Source organism: Cyanistes caeruleus, chromosome 1 (genome assembly GCF_971803275.1).
Source record: "Cyanistes caeruleus chromosome 1, bCyaCae1.hap1.1, whole genome shotgun sequence".
NCBI lineage: Eukaryota > Metazoa > Chordata > Aves > Passeriformes > Paridae > Cyanistes > Cyanistes caeruleus.
Window position 1 is genome coordinate 83,444,330 of NC_141701.1, and position 17,857 is coordinate 83,462,186.

Sequence of the window (17,857 nt, forward strand, 5' to 3'; positions counted from 1 at the left end):
CTTTATTGTGACCAGAATATGCCTGCTGCAGGGACTGTAGAGCTGTTGACATGATTCCTTTGGAGTCCATGCGGATACACTAAACAAAGCAAATCACAGCCACAACTTTTTTAACTTGCATGTGAATAACATCAGCTGCTCTCTTTCAAAGAGCAAAGATATGCCTGGGTTTGGGTGGTTTATGGGTTTGGGTTTTGGTTTTTTTCCCCCTTCCCTCTAGTTTTCTTTCCCTGTCCTAAGCTCATCATTCCTTTTTCAGTGTAAATACAAAGGTCATGGTTTTCAGTACGGTGGGTGACTCATTCTCATGTTTGAGCAACGTGATCAAAATGGAAACTTAGAATTCCCGGTGTGGTGTGTGTCCCATGCCGCCAGCGTGCACAAAGAATCCCTCTGTGGAGGCTGACTCTCCTGAAGGGAATCAATGTCATGACTGTGATAACTTCAGCGCAAGATCGGAGCAGATGTTTTTAACCTGACAGTTCTGCATGGAAAAATAAGGCAGATCGCTTTTTGTTGTCGGGAATGTGACACCTTTAGCAGCCGTGGGCGTGTATGTGTGTCCGTGTGTGTCTGTGTGTGTGTGTGTGTGTTTCTGAGTGTGGGTGTGTGTTTCTGTGGGTGTGTCTGTATGTGTGTCTGTGTATGTTGCGTGTGTGTCTGTCTGTCTGTCAGCCTGTGCCCAGCGCTGCGGGCAGGACAGGGGCAGGGGCAGGGGTAGGGGCAGGGGCAGGGGCAGGGGCAGGGGAAGGGGAAGGGGAAGGGGAAGGGGAAGGGGAAGGGGAAGGGGAAGGGGAAGGGGAAGGGGAAGGGGAAGGGGAAGGGGAAGGGGAAGGGGAAGGGCAGGGGCAGGGGAAGGGGCAGGGACAGGGACAGGGACAGGGACAGGGACAGGGAAAGGGACAGGGACAGGGCAGGGAGGGGCAGGGCAGGGGCGGGGCAGGGCAGGGCAGGGACAGGGACAGGGACAGGGACAGGGCAGAGGCAGGGCAGGGCTCGGCTCTCCGGGCTCTCCCTGGGGAGCCGTGCCAGCCCCGTCCCGCCGTGTCCCGCGGGGCCGCGCGGTGGCGCCGCAGGGCAGCCGTGCCCTCAGGAGGCGGCGGCGGCGGCCGGAGCGGGGCCAAGGGGAGAGGCACGCTTCGCAGCCAGCACCTCGCTCCAAAGGCCGCTGTTTCCCCGGGCATGCCTTCTCCCAGCAGCCAGGAAAGAAATCTTTCTTGCTGTTCGGCCAGCGAAGCGAGGCGCAGCCAGCGGAGCCCAGCCGACAGCCCTCAGGTCCTGGCAGGCCATCCCTGCCCTCGGTGCCCTCAGTAGTCCTCGCCTCTCCTCACCCCCAGGCTGTATGAAACTGCAGGGACACATGGCCAGAGGGGTCCTAAAGAGCCAGCCTAAAAGGAGACACGGCTGTACATAAAATACCATACAACCTACCCTTAAAGTCAGAGAACCAGAGAACAGCTTGGGTTGGAAGGGCCCTTAAAGGTCACCTAGTTTCAGCCCCACTGCCATGGACACATTCCGCTAGAGCGGGTTGCTCAGAGGCTCATCCAACATGGCCTGGAACACTTCCAGAGATCCACAATTTATCTAAGAAACCTGTTCCAGTGTCTCACCACCCTCATGGTGAAGACCTTTTCCTGATATCTAACCTAAACCTACTCTGTTTAAATCTATTCTCCCTTGTCCTGGCACTACATGCTCTTGTAGAAAGTCCCTCTCCGTCTTTCTTGTAGGCTCCCTTAGGTACTGGAAGGCCACAGATGGGTCACCCCAAAGCCTTCTTTTCTCCAGGCTGAATAACCCCAACTCTCTCTGCCTTTCCTCCTAGGAAAGGTGCTTTCTGATCATCTTGGTCTCCTCTGGACTTGCTCCAACAGGTCAGTGTCCTTCCCTCCTGCTGGGGACCCCAGAGATGGATGCCCCACTACTGGAGGGGGTGGAGTAGAGGGACAGAATCACCTCCCTTGACCCGATGGCCACACTGCTTTTGAAGACTGAAATACTGCAGCAACCTTTGGCAGTATAGTCCTATGTGTCACTTCCTCTATGGCTAAATAATTCTTCCTGATGTCTGAATTAGGTCACACTGCCATGGTTCAAGTCTGTATTCTCATTTTCAGTCCACTACATAGAATGATAACATACTATCCTTGTGCTCTTCAAATACATATTTTAGCCTGTGTCACCCATTGACCAGTCCTTAAGTGAAATGTATAAATGTTTTGCCCAAAGCCCACAGGATTGCTGTCACGGAGCTTAACAAAGGTCTATAAATAGGGAGACCAGGGTTCTTCAAGGAAATGTAAATATGGACTCAAAATGGAAAATGTATCTAAATCCCTGAAGCTGCTTTGAAATCCTTAGCCAACGAGGATAAACAGCCACAACAGATAACATAACTGAAATCTGAATGGGAGGAATAATAACTTATGAACAGATGCTGATGGTCTTAAAATGAGATCTTATCAGCTGACAAAGTCAGTGGGACCTTGGGCTCTGTGCACACAATGCGCATAATTATGTATTTTACCAAATGGATAAACTCAGGAGCTCAGTGAGCTGGGCTGCAGCCAGCACTGTGTGCCACTCACTAACATGCCTTACAAGAACAGACATTCAATTAGTAAAAAACAAAATCTAAAAAGGAAATTATTGGTTTTATTGGTCCTGTGCCAGCTAGAAATTAAACCTTTGAAGTCAAAGACTGTTTTGTACTAGAATTAAAGCTTTCTTATCTGACTCTTCTTGTACTGGGACAAGAGTTACCTCCATTTGAAATCATTTCCTAGAAGTCTTCTCATTTCTAAGCTGCTTTTGAGAGTAGAAATTCTGAAAGAAAAAGAAAAAAAAATCCTTTCTTAATAGAGAAAAAGATCCCTTAAAATTTTCTCTATTGAAAATTACTATATGGAAGCATTTTTTTTCCTGCTGAGTCTAACTCAGGTCTACTTTCCTGAAGTAAGAACTGTATTCTGCTTAATAAGCTTAGCACAAAGAAAATTATTCCTTTTGTAGCTACTATAACCTCTGAACTTTTGAGTCTGAATGATGACACTTTGGGTTTTAAAGATGGAATACATTTGTGTGTTTTTTATCCCATTGCCATTTCTGTAAAACATGATGTATGGCCAAAATCTAGCTTAGATGTGAAGAGCATATATATATATTTATATATTAAAAAGGAAAACATTAATACAAGACTGTGAATTTATGAAAAAGGACTACATATTGCAGCCAAAAAAACCAAACAAACAAACATGGAATGGAAATGTAACACAGCTACTACAAAAAGTTACATTTTTAAAGCAAATATTGGCAGCCTAGCAATAGTCTTTCATTCACTAGTAGCAATCACACATTGTTAAAAATAGTAGAATACTTGTGAGCAGATTCAAAATTTATCAAAAACAACACAAAGAGATTTGGGTTTGCTTTTAACAAAGCAGAGGCATTCATGGTTGGTTAAAGAGTGAATGTTGTATTGCAATGCTGATAAGTAATATTAACAGCATATAGGAAATACATGGTATACAACTCTAAAGAAAAAGCATTAATTCATAAAGAATTTTTTTTTCTGTTTTCCCCAAAGTTACATATATACAGATTTAAAGACAAAAGTGCCAGAAAGATTTTCTGGCTGAACATCTTCTCCCACTACCTGGCTCACCTGAGGTGAAGCATTTGTTATCTCACAGGAGGCTGGTGAGCCTCAGAATCTTATTGGCCATGGAGGAGTCTGCTTGGGTTTTTTGTGTTCAAACCAGTCTCAATAATCCAGTCCTATAAAATGCAGATCCCATCACGCAAAGCCCAGGTTGCTCTTCTGCCTGTGTAGACTAAAGCAGGGATTAATGTCCCAAATATCAGGGAATGACCAAAGATGGGTAGAGTTCAAACCACTCTGTGTGGCTTTATAAAGAAGAGCCTAATCTTGAGGTTATAGTCTTACTTCACCCTGCTCCTTGAGAGGGCTTAACCCCTCATCCCATTAGGATGGGTGGACCTTGTTCACTCCATTTTGAGTAGACTTAGGTCTTCTTCTGCCTTTCTTTATTCTAGGTTTCAAGTCAGCTGTGAAAATCTTGGCTTCCTTTCTCAAAAACTTTTGCCATAGGCTCCAGTGGCTACAAATTAAGTAATCGTGGTTCTGCTACAGGGAAAAGAATCAATGTCACTTTCCAGAGTGACAGTGAGAAAGATGCGTGTCTGCAAAGAGCATGACTTGAAGGGTCTCTTTTCCCTCCAGGAAGGAATGTCTGATTAGAGCAGCTTATCCCCTCCTTAGGCTGTCGAAGTAACAAAGATTCTATGTGCAACGTAGGACTCCTGGATTCTGCAAGCAGCCCAAATATGACTTTCCCATTGGAATCATTAGGGATCCTGCACCTAGAATTGCTTGTGTGACTGGCCCACACATAAATAATGGCACATGTGCATAGAAATGCTCTTGGGAAGGCCTCACAAAATTGATGCCTGTACTTCACTTTCTGAGTAGAAGTCATAATGTTTCCTCACCTGACATTTTTGCTCCACCCCCAAGCACCTGCTTTGCTAATAGCCCTTCTACTTCTCTTGCCTACAGCAGGAAACCTGCCCTTGCCAGTCCTCCTCCGCAGCTGCCTCAGTGGCTGCAACATTAACAGGCAATTTGGTGACAGTGAGGCAATCACCTCCAACAGTTTTACAGGCAATAAAGCTCTAGAGATGGCTTTGACTTGTCAAAAGGGAACTTCTCCACAGGTAAAAACCTATTTGACTTCTGAGTAATTTCTGTCTGACTTTAGATTGCCTCTCTGTTTTCTATTTAACACACAGTGGTACTCACTGCTTAACATGTATACACCTCTGTTTAGCATACAGTGATGCACCAGTATTCTGCTGGATCGTGTCCCCAAAACAGTGACTTGCTCCTCTACGCCAAGCTGTGGTGTTGTGACCCCGTTCCTCTACTCTCCCTCCCATTTCAAACACTCTGCAGCTAACAGTGTCTGAACAGCAGACTGCAGAGGTGAGCTTACAACACCACTGTTGAAAGGTTCTGGAACTATGTTGCCTGCTGGGTAGGAAAAGTTTGCAATTTTTCTAAAGTTCAGAGAAGGTCACTGTGTTTTCAGAAGGTCTTGCTGCTTAGTCCCATTTGCATCTACACAGAAAGAGATAAATTCTCTATCAGTTAATTTAGGTGAACTCCTAGGGCTCTGGTTACCCACACAACTTGTAATCCTGCTTGAATCTGATTATTTTTTTTGACATTCATGCTTCCTCCATAGATTAAGGTTTTGTAGCTCTGACCTATATTTGCTGAACCAGCAGCTGCAGCTCTGTTTCATCACATACTTGTTACTGCCTCTCTGTTGCTGGCTTTCAGCCCCATATTGAAGGGGAGTGGAGCGTATCTCCCAGCTGCCAGACCTCATACATCTTGCTACGTGGCCACTTTCATTCAAGTTTCTTTTAGGCTAAGGTTTCAGCCAGTGATGGCGGGGGGGGAAATTGCCCAGAGAGTTAGCACATGGTCCTTCCAGTGTCTGCAGTGCAGGTATGAAATAGGAAAGGGTATCCAGGCAGTAACCTCCTAGACTGCTTTCACAGCAATTTCCACAGCATTTTAAAATGTATAGACTGTGTAAAAGTGTTTTCTTCTTGATATTGTGCATTTCACATCTTCTAATTTGCTGGATATCCCCTCTTTTTATTAGGGAGAAGGGAGAGGAGAAGCTCTTGGTATCTCCAGATCATTTCTCATTCCCCATGCTTGTTGTCAGACCCTCTCCTAGTTTTCTGCTTCCTAAAGAATACAGTCTCACTCCTTCAGATCACTCTTTAGTTGGAAAGGTTTCTTACTTCCTATTTTTTACGAACCCTTGCTATAATTTTTCTGAAATATGTTAATCAGTAAATACACTATATTATACCACAGTCTTCCCAGTGCTCAGTCATTTGAAACGGTCTTAAAGCATTTCCTTTCTTTTTTTATTTTTTTAACTTGCAGCCCATTCTTTAAGATTTCTCATATATTGTCAACATTTTTGATTACATGTTAAGCAATGACTTTCACTGAGCTATGCATTGCCGCCTGGGTCGCTTTATGAAATTGAGGTACTTGGTTTAGAGCCCTTAAGGTGCTTGAAAATGCTCTCACTACTCCTCCTGAGTGTATTACTTTACATTTACTGAGACTGAATCTCATTTCTGTTCATCTAACCAGTTCTCCTCTCTGAAGATAGACAGCGAAGAATTCCAAGAGGGCAATCTGCTGGGAAAAATACAAACTTATATAAGTTACCAACTAGCCTGTTTAATGAGGAAAACATCCTAAGGGAAGCAAAACTCTGTGCAGACTTCCCTCGAGCAGCCTGCTGAGGTGAAAAGGTGGGGACTTTCTGGTTTAGACACTCGGATTTCATATGTAAACAGTGTTATAAGGCAGCGCCCTTTGTGGTCTGGAATATAGTGTTGCCAGGATTAGTGAATGATGCTTTTCATTTGCAGAACCAGGGCTGGTTGACTACTGTAACACCCTGATCTTAGAGGTATTTTTAATGAAATGCATCACATGAAACAGTGGTGCTGGCTTCCTTCTGTAAATGTCTGTAGTTCTGAGTCAAATATGAAATGAAGGCTTTGTCCTAGCTATGTAGGGAAAAATTCTGTGTGGGAATAATCCTGGTGAAGGATATTCAGACAGCACATGTATCCAGCTTTTCAGGCAATCCTTTATTAAGGATTTATTAACACAGCTTTTCCTGCAAGCCAAGAAAAAAAAAAAAAAGTCAGACATTTCGGGCACAAACATGTCTTTCTGGCAGTCTTGGATGGTTCACTTTCAAATCTGGGAACACCCACTCCTCCCTACTGTCTGGAGCAAGGAGGTCACTGGGGTGTTTCAGTGCACTTCAATGACTTTCTGCAGGGAAGACAACCCAGCCTGAAAGCGGCTCACCTTCCAATAGATTAACTAATAATTCTAAAAAGCATTAAAATGGTTAGTTAACAAGAACTGTGCATCATTTTATGATCTGTTTTGTGCACTACAGTACATTACATCACCAAGGCATGGTGTCAGTTGTGCCATTAGAGTGTTGATATTTAGGATGTGTGTTCAGGTTCACAGCTTTCTGGTCTCTACAGCTTTTCACCTCATAAATCCCTCCTTTAGTTAGAAATCTGTGGAGGACAACGAGTACTTCCCAACACCTTCCTTGTTTTTGAGAGGGAGATGTTTGGGGAGGGTAGGGTGGTGGGGAGGGGATGACTTAAACTGAAGATACAAATCCAATACAAATCCTGGGCAACCCCCTTGAGCAGCATTGGTACTCTGGCCAGCAATCCTGCTGCAAGGAGATCTAAAGAGGTAATGAATGCATCCAGGTGCTTAAGCAGCCTAACGCCAGGGTGTTGTCCTGCTGTGGCCACCTTTGCCTTTCATTGCCCCATGGTGCTGTTGTACCCTCTGCACCTGGCTCTGCTTTACAGAAAAGCTATTTTAGAGCCTGCCAAATTCAGTAATGTTGATCTATTTCTTATCCCTCTCCCTGTAATAACTAGTTGCCGTAGTTACCTCATGTATCTAAGGCAACCAGATGTTACAGACGGAGGCACTGAAATTGCATCAACAAGTACGAAAATTAAGTGTTTTAACTATTTTGTCTGAGTTAAGTGACTCAGGGCTCTTTCCCTCTTGACTCTGGATTTTGCCACTTCCTCTGATCAAACCTGCTGGCCTGTTCCTGCCTTTCTACTGCAGCTTTTTGGAGCTGTAAACATCCCACTGTCTGGGATGGAAGGGAGTGATTCCCCACTCCTCTTCCCCAGAACTGATGGCCATCCTTGCTTGACTTTTCTATCAAGGACATATTTCTGGGCTCACAACATACTGAAAATGTGGCAGGAGGGGAGCAAGGGGTGTTTACAGTTAGTGCAGAGCTGGAAGCAATGACCTGATTTTATTCAGTTTGAGAAAAATCCACTCACAGAATGAGGAGTATTTATCTCATTATTGGTTTGGGGTTTTTTTTAATAAGAAAATGCTTGCAAAACAGTCAGGTGGTTTCTGATTTCTAAGTACTGCCCCATGGAGAACCAGTGACTTCCAAGACATCAACAGTGGTGCTGTTTTCAGGCCAAGTTGGTCAAACTCAAAATACTAAGTGGCTGATCCCTGTTCCCCCCTTACTAAGGAGCTCGCTGAGCCAGCAAAGAGAAAAGTAAATTGTTTCTTACATATAATTATTTTCCTCTATAAAGTTGCAGCTGCTCCAAGTAGTCCGAAGAGCTTGGTATCTGGAATGAGTCTTCCTTCAGGTGCAGTACAGCACATGGGGAATTGGAAATACAGCATTGAAAGTGCGGGAAGTACAAGGTGCTGCAAGAAGTAAGAACGGCAGTGCATGCACATGTTGAAAGTCCCTGTTCTAGGATAACTGCTCAGGGTGAGTAATATTTACAAGCTGTGAGCCAGGCCCAAAGGGAGTTGACTTCCCGAGTGTTATGGCTGTGCACAAGTTACAGAACTTTTAAAGATTAGTGAGTAGGAATGGTTATGTCTCCCCTCCATGCCCTTCCAAAAAGGCCATGAGATAGATGGAGGGGGACCTGCATGGCAGGCCAGGTAGGCGAGGAAGTCACATGCACTTTGCCACACAATGGCTGGGAAGTGTATCACCAGACTGCAGTTGAAGGTGCTCCCAGAAACACTTTTTGGAGCATGTGGTACCCTGAAGAATTTTTCTCCAACTGTAGTGCTATATGGGTGGCTTTGCTTGTGCTCCCAAGCTGTGTGCACAGGTGGGGCTGCTGCTTAGCTGGTGACAGCCATGCTTGGACAAAGGATACCTAGAGGAGAAGGATAGCTCTGTGCCACACAGGTACCCCAGAAAAGAGAGAGACAGATTCCCTTGGAGAGTGCAAGATGAGAGTACACTGGGTGAGGTTTATCAGTCCTGAGTTTCTACAGATTTTTGTGTGTCTTAACTAGTTTTGTTATAAACATGAAAAGAGGAAAAATAATCTAGGCTGGAAAAGTTTTGAGTTTTTTGAAAAATAAGTTTCAATGGAAAAGGAAGGGTTAAGCAGGGATGCCAACCAGGGATGTGTTACAGGGAAAAGTAAAATTAATTCAGTAAGGTGCTGCCTTTATTCTATCATGGGGTTCATCTTACAGCTGTTGTCTTTTCACTCCCTCATTTTTTCAAAAGCTCCGATTTCCATGTGAGAGCCCTGGGAGGGCACCTAAGCAATTAATTTCACATGGTAAAAGCACCTTCCTCTCAAGGTTGTAAAAGCAGAAATTAGACATAACACCCTTCTAAGGCATCTTTCTCAGGCTGGAAGGAAGCAGGTGTGTAGTGTTACATTAATTTTAAACCCATAATTAGTGTAACTTGAGTCCTGGACCTCATCCAGTTTAATTCATTGTATTCCTGCAAACGAGACTCCCCTGCTGATTTTGTGTGAATGCAGCAGGCCAGATCTTCAGCTACCTAAGCCTTTCCTTAGGATGCTTGGGGTGCAGGAAACGAGGTGTCAGGGAGGTACCATATGGATTTCTATATAGCCTCTGCAACAGGGGTGTGGCTAACACGGGCTGTGCTCTGGCTGCTTGCTGGCTATGAAAAGGATGTTGGTGGCCCACAGGTGACAGGTGTAAGAGGGAGCTGCCTTTGGCTCCTCTCACTGCTCAATGCCCTCCAAGATAGAAGCTCATTAGAAGTTGCTTAATGAGCTTTTTGCTGCATGCCTTCTTCGTCTTCAATCAAATGGATCCCCTTTGGAGTGCTTACATTTGATGGTGGATTTTCCATTTCCCACTCTATCTTCTACAGCTGTGCTGGTGTGGTTGCCTCTGCTGGAATGGGAGCTATAGCTGTTGGCAGGGAGGAGGCATTGGAAGCACCTTTTATTTTATCTAGTTTGGAGAAATAAGCCACCAGGATTAGCACTGAATAAAGCAAGTTGAACTGCTATAACAAATGGCATAAGGGATTGCTTTCGTTTGCCCTCTTGGAAGCAAACTGATACCACTGGGAAGTACTTTGTGTTGGCAGGTAAGAAGCACTCTGACTCAGCCTGGGGTGAGGCAGGGAAAAGGATGCAACCAATCCATACCTTGACTAGATGTTGATAACTACAGAGCTTTTGAAATAACTGTTACTAAGCAAAGAGTGTTTTACACCTTATGTATGTGTTTCCTCTAAGGAAAGCTGTGAGGAATTACAAGGGGTACTCTGGAGGAGAACTACCTGGCTAGGCATTGGCTGTGGTGTTGTGGCTCTGGCACTGTAGTACGAGATCACAGCCTTGTGAAGCCAGTCAGTATGGGTCAAACCTGCCTCTGGCTTTGCTAAATTGAGATTAAATATGAGCTACCTGATTTAACCCTTGCTTTGTACAGCTGCTGCTTGGCAGAAAATACCTGGGACAGGAGCAGAACTAGAGGAGAATGAGAGGACACGTGGTGGGAAAAGAATTTGCGTGTTTCAGGCAGGATTTTAGTTTATTTGAGCATTCAATTGACCAGAAAGAGACAGAAATGCCATTGTGCCAAAACCGCTTGAGAGCTCTCCCTCCCTCCGGGAGAAAGCCATGAGGTCAAAGGGAGGGGAAATGAAGGCCTGGAGGAGTGTTTCAGAGGGAGATAGCCATGCTGGAATCTGCTGGGTCATCTGCAGTCTGACAGCATAGAAAGTGTGAAGTGCCATGACTTACTGGATATTTACTGAGCTTGGAAGGATATCTGTTAGCCCTGTGTGAGCAATTAGTGCTGATTAGCAGTTCCCTCTGCTGGCTGAGCTAACGAAGTTATCCTTTCGGTTCTCCAGGAGTGCTTCTGCTGCTGCAGAGGTGCAGTTAGGTTAAGCAGCGTGGTATCTCCACTCGTGAATTAAAGACATAAGGCAGTACCACAGGGGAGCTACACAATAAATAAAACCGTGGTTCACTCTGCTGCCATCGAACTCTTCTCTGGTAATAAAAAGAGCAGAGGAGCCACAGACTTGTTCTAGGAGTGATTCTGACAAGCATTTCCCTCAGAGACATTGCTGATGTTACTTTGCATTTGTTTGGCTACTGCATTATTTTGTAGAGTTTTTTGCTTTGTGTGTGTGGTACATGCTGTGTGCTGCAGCAGCTTTGAGCAAGGACATAAGGCTACTCATTATTTTTTATAAAAGTAGTGGTTTTAATACTCCACTTTTTAAACAGATCAAAATACTCTTGTTTTTCTTCAAGGAACAAGAAAGCAGAGCACTAATTTGACTTCTACATCTCTTACACAAAATGGAGATGTGGTGACTTACAACATCATTAACAAGTTGTGATCTGATACAGACCTCTGAAGGTTTATATCACCCTGAAATAAGAAATTAAGCCAGATTCTCAGCATCTAAGCCATCTTCCCTTCTGCCCAAATGACTCTTTCTGATGTGGTTCCCCAGGGCAGGAGAGCTCATGGCAAAGCCAGTGTCTGCTCACAGACTTAAACAACATCAGCTGCAGTCACAGCTCAGTGATGCTATGAAAACAATTTTACAGACATGTGCTTTTGTTACCTTTCATGTATTTAATATTATTTTTTCCTTTTTTTTTTTCCCCCCCCTTTTTTTCCCAAACATGGTCTGTGAATGAGAGGCCTCTGCTTCTCTTTACATTTTTGTCATTAATTTGCCAGGTGCTTTTAGACACACCTGCCCGCTTCTGCTCTCTGTGGAGGGGGGTTAATGTTAACTCGCCTCTCGCAAAGTGCTTTACAAATGGACATAAAGGCTATGAAACTGTTAAGTAGCTGTTTTCACTTCCAGGGTACCTGGCCCAAGCCCAGTGTACAAAGGCAGCCAAAAGCTTTCCACAAGGAGATTTCTGTGGGTTTCTGTGAAGAGCCCATCTCCCCTTGCCACCAGTCCTCACCATCCAGTCAGGAGACAGGCCTGAGGTAAAACCACTGCCTTCTTCCTCCTGACAGAGAAATCCTCCTTCACTCTGGCCCCGACTGAAAGCTGAAATATGTGCTTCCCGTGCCGTGGCTTGAGCTCCTCAGGAAAACTTCAGCTACATCCAAATTAATAACTGAACGCAAGCATCCCAGACTAAGACTGGGCTTACTGTGGGAACGACTGGATGCTGGCAGGGAGATTGGCTGCCGCAGGAGGTGAGGACGGCCAAGCTAAACAACCGCCGTCTGGTCCCATGTCCTCCTCCTCCCTGTGAGCAGCAGCTCTTCCACTGCTCACTATGAGGCCGGGATAGGGGTAACCTGGTCATTGGCCCCACTAGCCAAGGGCTGAGCCCTTTCCACAGCTGGCTCTGCCAGGACTTTGGGATCTATGTGCCCCAGAGACGCAGGATAGATACCCAGTGCACCTGGCTGCGTGTACTATAAATCGCTTTCACTTTCTTGCTCGAGCCGTGGGAATTTGCATACAAAAAACCCTATTAGGCCCCATCAAAGGATATTTAGATGGCTGGTGTTAAATAACCAGAAGCAGACAGTTTAGTTCTGAGTAGAACTTGTTTCCCACTTAAAAGCGAAACAGTGTCATAGGAAGGTTTCCTTAACCTGTTAGTAACAGTTTTACTTCTTTGCTTGCTGAGTCTTCACCACAATGTTAAAACTGAATTTTGGAAATGACAGGACGTTGAGTTTCAGGAAAGGTAAAATTTCATGCTACTCTTTTCAGTGTTAAATATTTTTTATATAAGGTGTTGAGCATTATTTATAGATGCATTGTTTCACCATTACCAAATAAAATAAATTTGGTTTATGCTATGAATAATATTAACCAACAATAATGGCAACAGAGCTTCAAACAGAATCACTTCTCTACAACTCCTTATCCCCTTTGTGATTCAAGATAATGGCTCCAATGAGGTAAAGACTAGGTCATAATTACTTTCAACTAACTCCTGATTCACTGAAGCTCAATCAAGGTTAGAGTCACCCCTTGTTTTATATGTTGGGCTGTTTGAACCACGAATCTGTAATCCTCCCAGTTTAAATGGGCTAGGAGGTTTCACCGCAGGTGAGAAAAGCACCCAAATGGAGTGGGCACAGGTACAAATATATTCTTGATTTGCATTTCCTCTCTGGCGTGTATCTGTGCTTTGTGTGCCTTAGTCACAGGGGAAGTTCGGAAGTCCTTGTGTGAAAACTCAGAAGTATTGGTATGCAAATAGAGAAGTGTGACTAAATAGTCTCTCTGCTCCCACTATTTCACATGAAAAATGCCAGTATTGACAATGCAAATGTGACATGCTCTGTATACCCTATCAAGGCACTTCAACCCCTGACTGTGTATTTGGGGTATATGTATGCATCAAATCTAAAGTAAGAGAAGCACTTTTCCTTAATTAAACAACATTTAAATTGGTTGCTCCTTGGGATTTCCTACTGAATTAATTCTTATGCTGTAAAAGGGATTTTCAGCTCCTCAGGTTGAATGAGAGCTGCCTCTGAGACGTTTTCTGTCAGAAAAAAAAGTACCCAAATGTACACAGGGAGGCTCAGGAGGAAATAAGTGGGGGAAAGCATCCTAGGAAAAGGAATTCAGCAGCAGCAGCAAACCAGAGGTGGCCTAGGAGCCCACAAAGTCTAGCTGAAAACCACTGTGGAGTTTCTGGGACACTGGTAAGGGCCTCGCAGGTGTGCTCAGAATAGTTCTGTCCTGTGCTGGAGACATGTAGATCTGAGCACATGAAGATGATCACGCCAACAGGGTGATGGAGGAAGATTGGGTCTGGAAACAAGAGATGGAGAGAGCAGATAGGTAGGGAGATGCTTGTCTGAGAAAGATGAGAGAAGGCATTTATAATAAGGTGCTGTAATAAAGGTATTGGATTTCAGACAACAACACATGCTGTCAATAAACCTGTGTGTTTTAGAGAGAAAAGGAATGAAAATTCATTTTGAAGATCCTAAAAATGAATAAATCTTTTGGAGTAAAGCTGTATTTAATTTGGTTATAATCCACTGAATTGAGATATATTTCAACCTGACTGAAGACTCCCAAGTATGGCTCATAGAGGAAACCAGATCACTTCTGGCAGAGGGAAGAAAAACTGTCTGTTATAACTAAGTTCTCTCAGCTGGCATGTTTATTGCCAGAGATCAATGAAAACCAGAGGATAAATAAAAGCAGATTTTGAAAATGAACCAATAGACATTCAGGCACCAAAAATACATTTATTTTTCTGTGTGTCTTATTTTTCTTTACTGGAGAAAACCGTATTGAAATATGTTCTATTGACAAGTGTGTATCTTATTTGCACATTTGCAAGACTGATAAACAAGACATCCAGTGTCATGTAGGTCTCAGATTTGCTGCCCTTTCAGACCTTTTAGTTTGTGGAGACTTGACATGGTATGTCTTTCAAGGTGGGACACAGTGTTCTGCTTTAACAGGAAGCACATGGCCCAGCTTTAACCACATAGCAGGACTTCGATGGGAATAAAATTACCAAGCAGTATGCTGATGATTCAATAAAAGCTTAACTGTATTTCCCCAGGGTGCCTTGGTATTTCTAAGGGAAAGAGAGAGTAAACAGTATGTTTGTATTTAATAACAGAGATACAGGGGCAAGAGCGTCCCACATAGGCATAGCTATATCGCTCCCCTTAGGCACTGTAGAAGTGTCTGTGATTAGTGTCCTCGCACACATCTTCTTGAGTGCCTTTCTTTGCTTTAGATTCAAATGTACCAGAAGAGTTGAGCTTCTATCGAGTTTCTGCCCCACCTGACCTCTCTCCTCTGTGCTCCTTGTCCTCTTTTAAACAACACAGAATTTTTTTTCCATCCCCTGCAAAATTATTGCCATATGCTGTCCATCTTCCATCTCTCCAACTGTTCCCACCCGGCCTTCTTCCCTGATTTTGATTCTGGGCTCATTTTTCATTTCTTTCTGCCTTTTTCTGTGCCCATGCTCTGAATAACACCATCCCTGTCCCCACCAAAATGGACAGTCCCTTGAGGTGATCTTCCTATGACCTTGCACTGTCTCCACCTTCTGAACAGCTATGGACATAAACAATACCAGGTTTTCTCTTACACTACCTTTCCTGCTTTAATGGAGTTTACTGAAGGCATGCATAAGGCTTTTATTAACTGGTTCTACTAGAGACCTTAAAGAACCCTGCTTTTCTATGGTGCTGATGAAAGAAAAGGGCTAAGGCACCAGGGTGCTGAGACCAGGGCATTGCACACAGATCAATATGATTTCATTGGTTCCGTATATTCGCCTATTTATTGTCCACTTCATCTGGCCTTGTATGTGTGCTGTGAACTCTCCATCTTTTTGTTCTGGATTTGTGCTGTGTACAATGGGATCCACACCCTTGATTAAGATCCCAAAGACTTTCTGTAGTAAAATATTTGAAAAGAGGAAGAGTAGTTGAAACTTATCCATTACCAAGTGTTGTTATGGCTGGAGTAAGACTTTAATACAGAATTCCAGCAGGGAAGTCTTGTATTTACAGATTATTCCTGTACTTTTTGTATATAAACATGTACTTTACTGTGAATTGTTTACAATCTAAGTAGGTTTGAATCTGTATTTCCTTCAGAGAAACAGCAAATCAAGAAAAAATATGACCAACATGGAAAGGTAGAAAGGTGTTTTTGGCATACACTGCTTTTGAACTAAAGCCTGTATGATAGCTGCTATGCAGTACTCAAACATCCTGACTGCAAGAGAGAGAGGTCAGCATGCCTGTCCATCTATTGATCTATATTTTTTTCTTTCTTTCTTGAGAACAGCACTACTAAAGTCCTTAGATATCAGTAGAAAGGTGTAATGCAGGGGAAAAATGAGGTTGGATGAAACAAAGGCTCAATTCACTGAAGTGTCATGATAGAAGTCTTTTTTTTTCTGGTTAAAAGAAAGAATCTTATCAAGACTGTCTCTTTGATTTGCCCATACTATTTGAAGCAGACTCCTGGTATTTAATGAGCTGTGGAACACAATGACAGCTATAATTTGGCTAATTGAAAGTGACAGGCAAGGATTCTTCCTCAAAGGCAGGAAAACCCTACTCATTTCTCTTAATAGTTGGTTGGCCAGTCTGGATCTTCTCATCAGTACAATCTGGTGAAGTACTTCTCCAGCCGGGTCAGTGCCTGGGCCTTTTTCTGAGAGTGCATCCTGGCCATGTGACAAAGTGTTGTGCAGAGACCTGTGAGGCAGCGATGCCCTGACTGACACTGCAACCCAGAGCTGGCTGGTGGAATTCTCTAAGGAGCAAGCAGTATTAGATGCCTTGGGAGGCAACAAGTCCCCACCAGCTTGTCAGTTCTGTAAATCTGCACAGCTGAGTTTTTGTTACTCTCATTACTTAGGGCAGTGGGATTATAAATGGCCTTTGTGTGTATATCTATTCCAGTGACACCATTATGTGCTTCCTTTATGCTTTTGCTGGGCACTTTATTGTCACAGCTAGTAGAAAATCATCTCATCAGTTTAATCCCACCACCTTGTCCTAGCCTACCTTCTTTCACTGCTTCCCCTCCATACACACATTCATTAATAATTTCTTTATGTTCCCATTATCTACTCACTCTAATTTAAAATTTGGTCAAAGCAGCTTTCTTTTCTTGCTTTGTCTTTCAAGCCATCGTGTCAGCGAAGGAGGATTCTCATTTTGCTGAGCTAAGTCACAGTTGTGCTCAAGCCTCTGCAGTTTAACCGAGGTACTTAACCATCCCTCAGCACATCACCTTCTACCTGCAATGTGAGATGGCAAAAAAGCCCACCTGTTCTGAGCTTTACCAGATTGCTCTTGGGAGCTTGGTGGAAGATCTTTTGATGGAAGGTTTGCAGGGACACGAAATGCTTTTTTTCCTGGGTGCTGCTAATGGATTAGCACTGCAATTTTTGTAACCTGTTATGTTCACACCAGTCAGTAAACAGCATAACAAACAGCAAAGGGGAGTGGTGGTAGCCATTTTGTGTTCACATTGCACGCTTAAAATGCAAGTGAAAACTACTGATTGGGACCAAACTACTTTGTGATCCCACCCTTCAGTCCTGTTCAATTTTTCACCCTTCATCTCTGTGGGATATATTCATAACTTCTACCCAATTGTTCAGTTAATTTATGCTTTACTGTGACGCATATCCATCTCAGTTTGTCCTGACCACTTCTACCAGTCCCCCACATAGGTGAGCAATCCTCTCAGTCCCACTGCAGCACTACTGTGTCAAAGCAGTCCCTTCCCTGTCTGCTGGCAGATGCAAATGGTCAGTCAGAGAACATGCAATAAGTTTAACTGCGCTAGTCCAAAGGAAATGGATGCCCCTAGGAATTCATAAGCATTCATAACTTATCCAATTCAAGTAAATATGTGTCTTATAGCTCTCACAGAGCAGGATAACTTACCTGTACATTAGCACATACAAATGCTCATATGTTAATGTCCATGCTCTTATGTGAATGTCTCCAAAAAGGGAGCCTAAATAAAAAGCACTCTGTGTGTAACCTGGCTGCAGTCAATCCTGTTCGATTTCAAGAAAACCCACACCTACACACCATGCTATTATAAAGCTGTGTAATTACGAATTCAGGAGGTCATCCCACAGCGTCAGTGATGCCAAGTTTGTGGCCTGATACCAATAAAATTATCTTCAGAGAATTAGCATAGGAAGAAGTTCTCCCTTCTCCCCAACAAAAGTGAGGAATAAATATGCTTTCCACTTCTTCCACTAAAGACTGGGAAGATAAGAATCTTCTTTCCTCTCTCTCAATAGCTTTGGAGACTAAAGAACCTCATGGAGGTGAACAGAAAGAACAGCAGAAAGCACCACTACAGAGAATAACTCATGGTTTTCTTATTTTACTCCACCCAGCGGCACATAAAGAAAAACCGTCTGA

The 17,857-nt window shown here is 43.7% G+C and overlaps 1 protein-coding gene and 1 long non-coding RNA gene across 2 annotated transcripts; both read left to right on the forward strand.

Moving 5' to 3' along the window:
- The first annotated feature begins 1,069 nt into the window (after positions 1-1,069).
- On the forward strand, positions 1,070-14,175 carry LOC111923864 (uncharacterized). Its single transcript, XM_086899316.1, has 8 exons — positions 1,070-1,275; positions 1,829-1,877; positions 4,583-4,740; positions 4,854-5,008; positions 6,209-6,372; positions 8,248-8,432; positions 9,825-10,046; positions 11,799-14,175. Exons 1-4 carry the CDS (start codon positions 1,183-1,185, stop codon positions 4,980-4,982), a joined length of 429 nt encoding a protein of 142 aa, XP_086755442.1. The 5' UTR covers positions 1,070-1,182; the 3' UTR covers positions 4,983-5,008; positions 6,209-6,372; positions 8,248-8,432; positions 9,825-10,046; positions 11,799-14,175.
- Positions 14,176-16,622: 2,447 nt separating this feature from the next.
- On the forward strand, positions 16,623-17,849 carry LOC147655665 (uncharacterized). The gene is made up of 2 exons (XR_015289710.1): positions 16,623-16,676; positions 17,734-17,849. It is a non-coding gene; the product is annotated as an uncharacterized LOC147655665 (long non-coding RNA).
- The last annotated feature ends 8 nt before the right edge of the window (positions 17,850-17,857 follow it).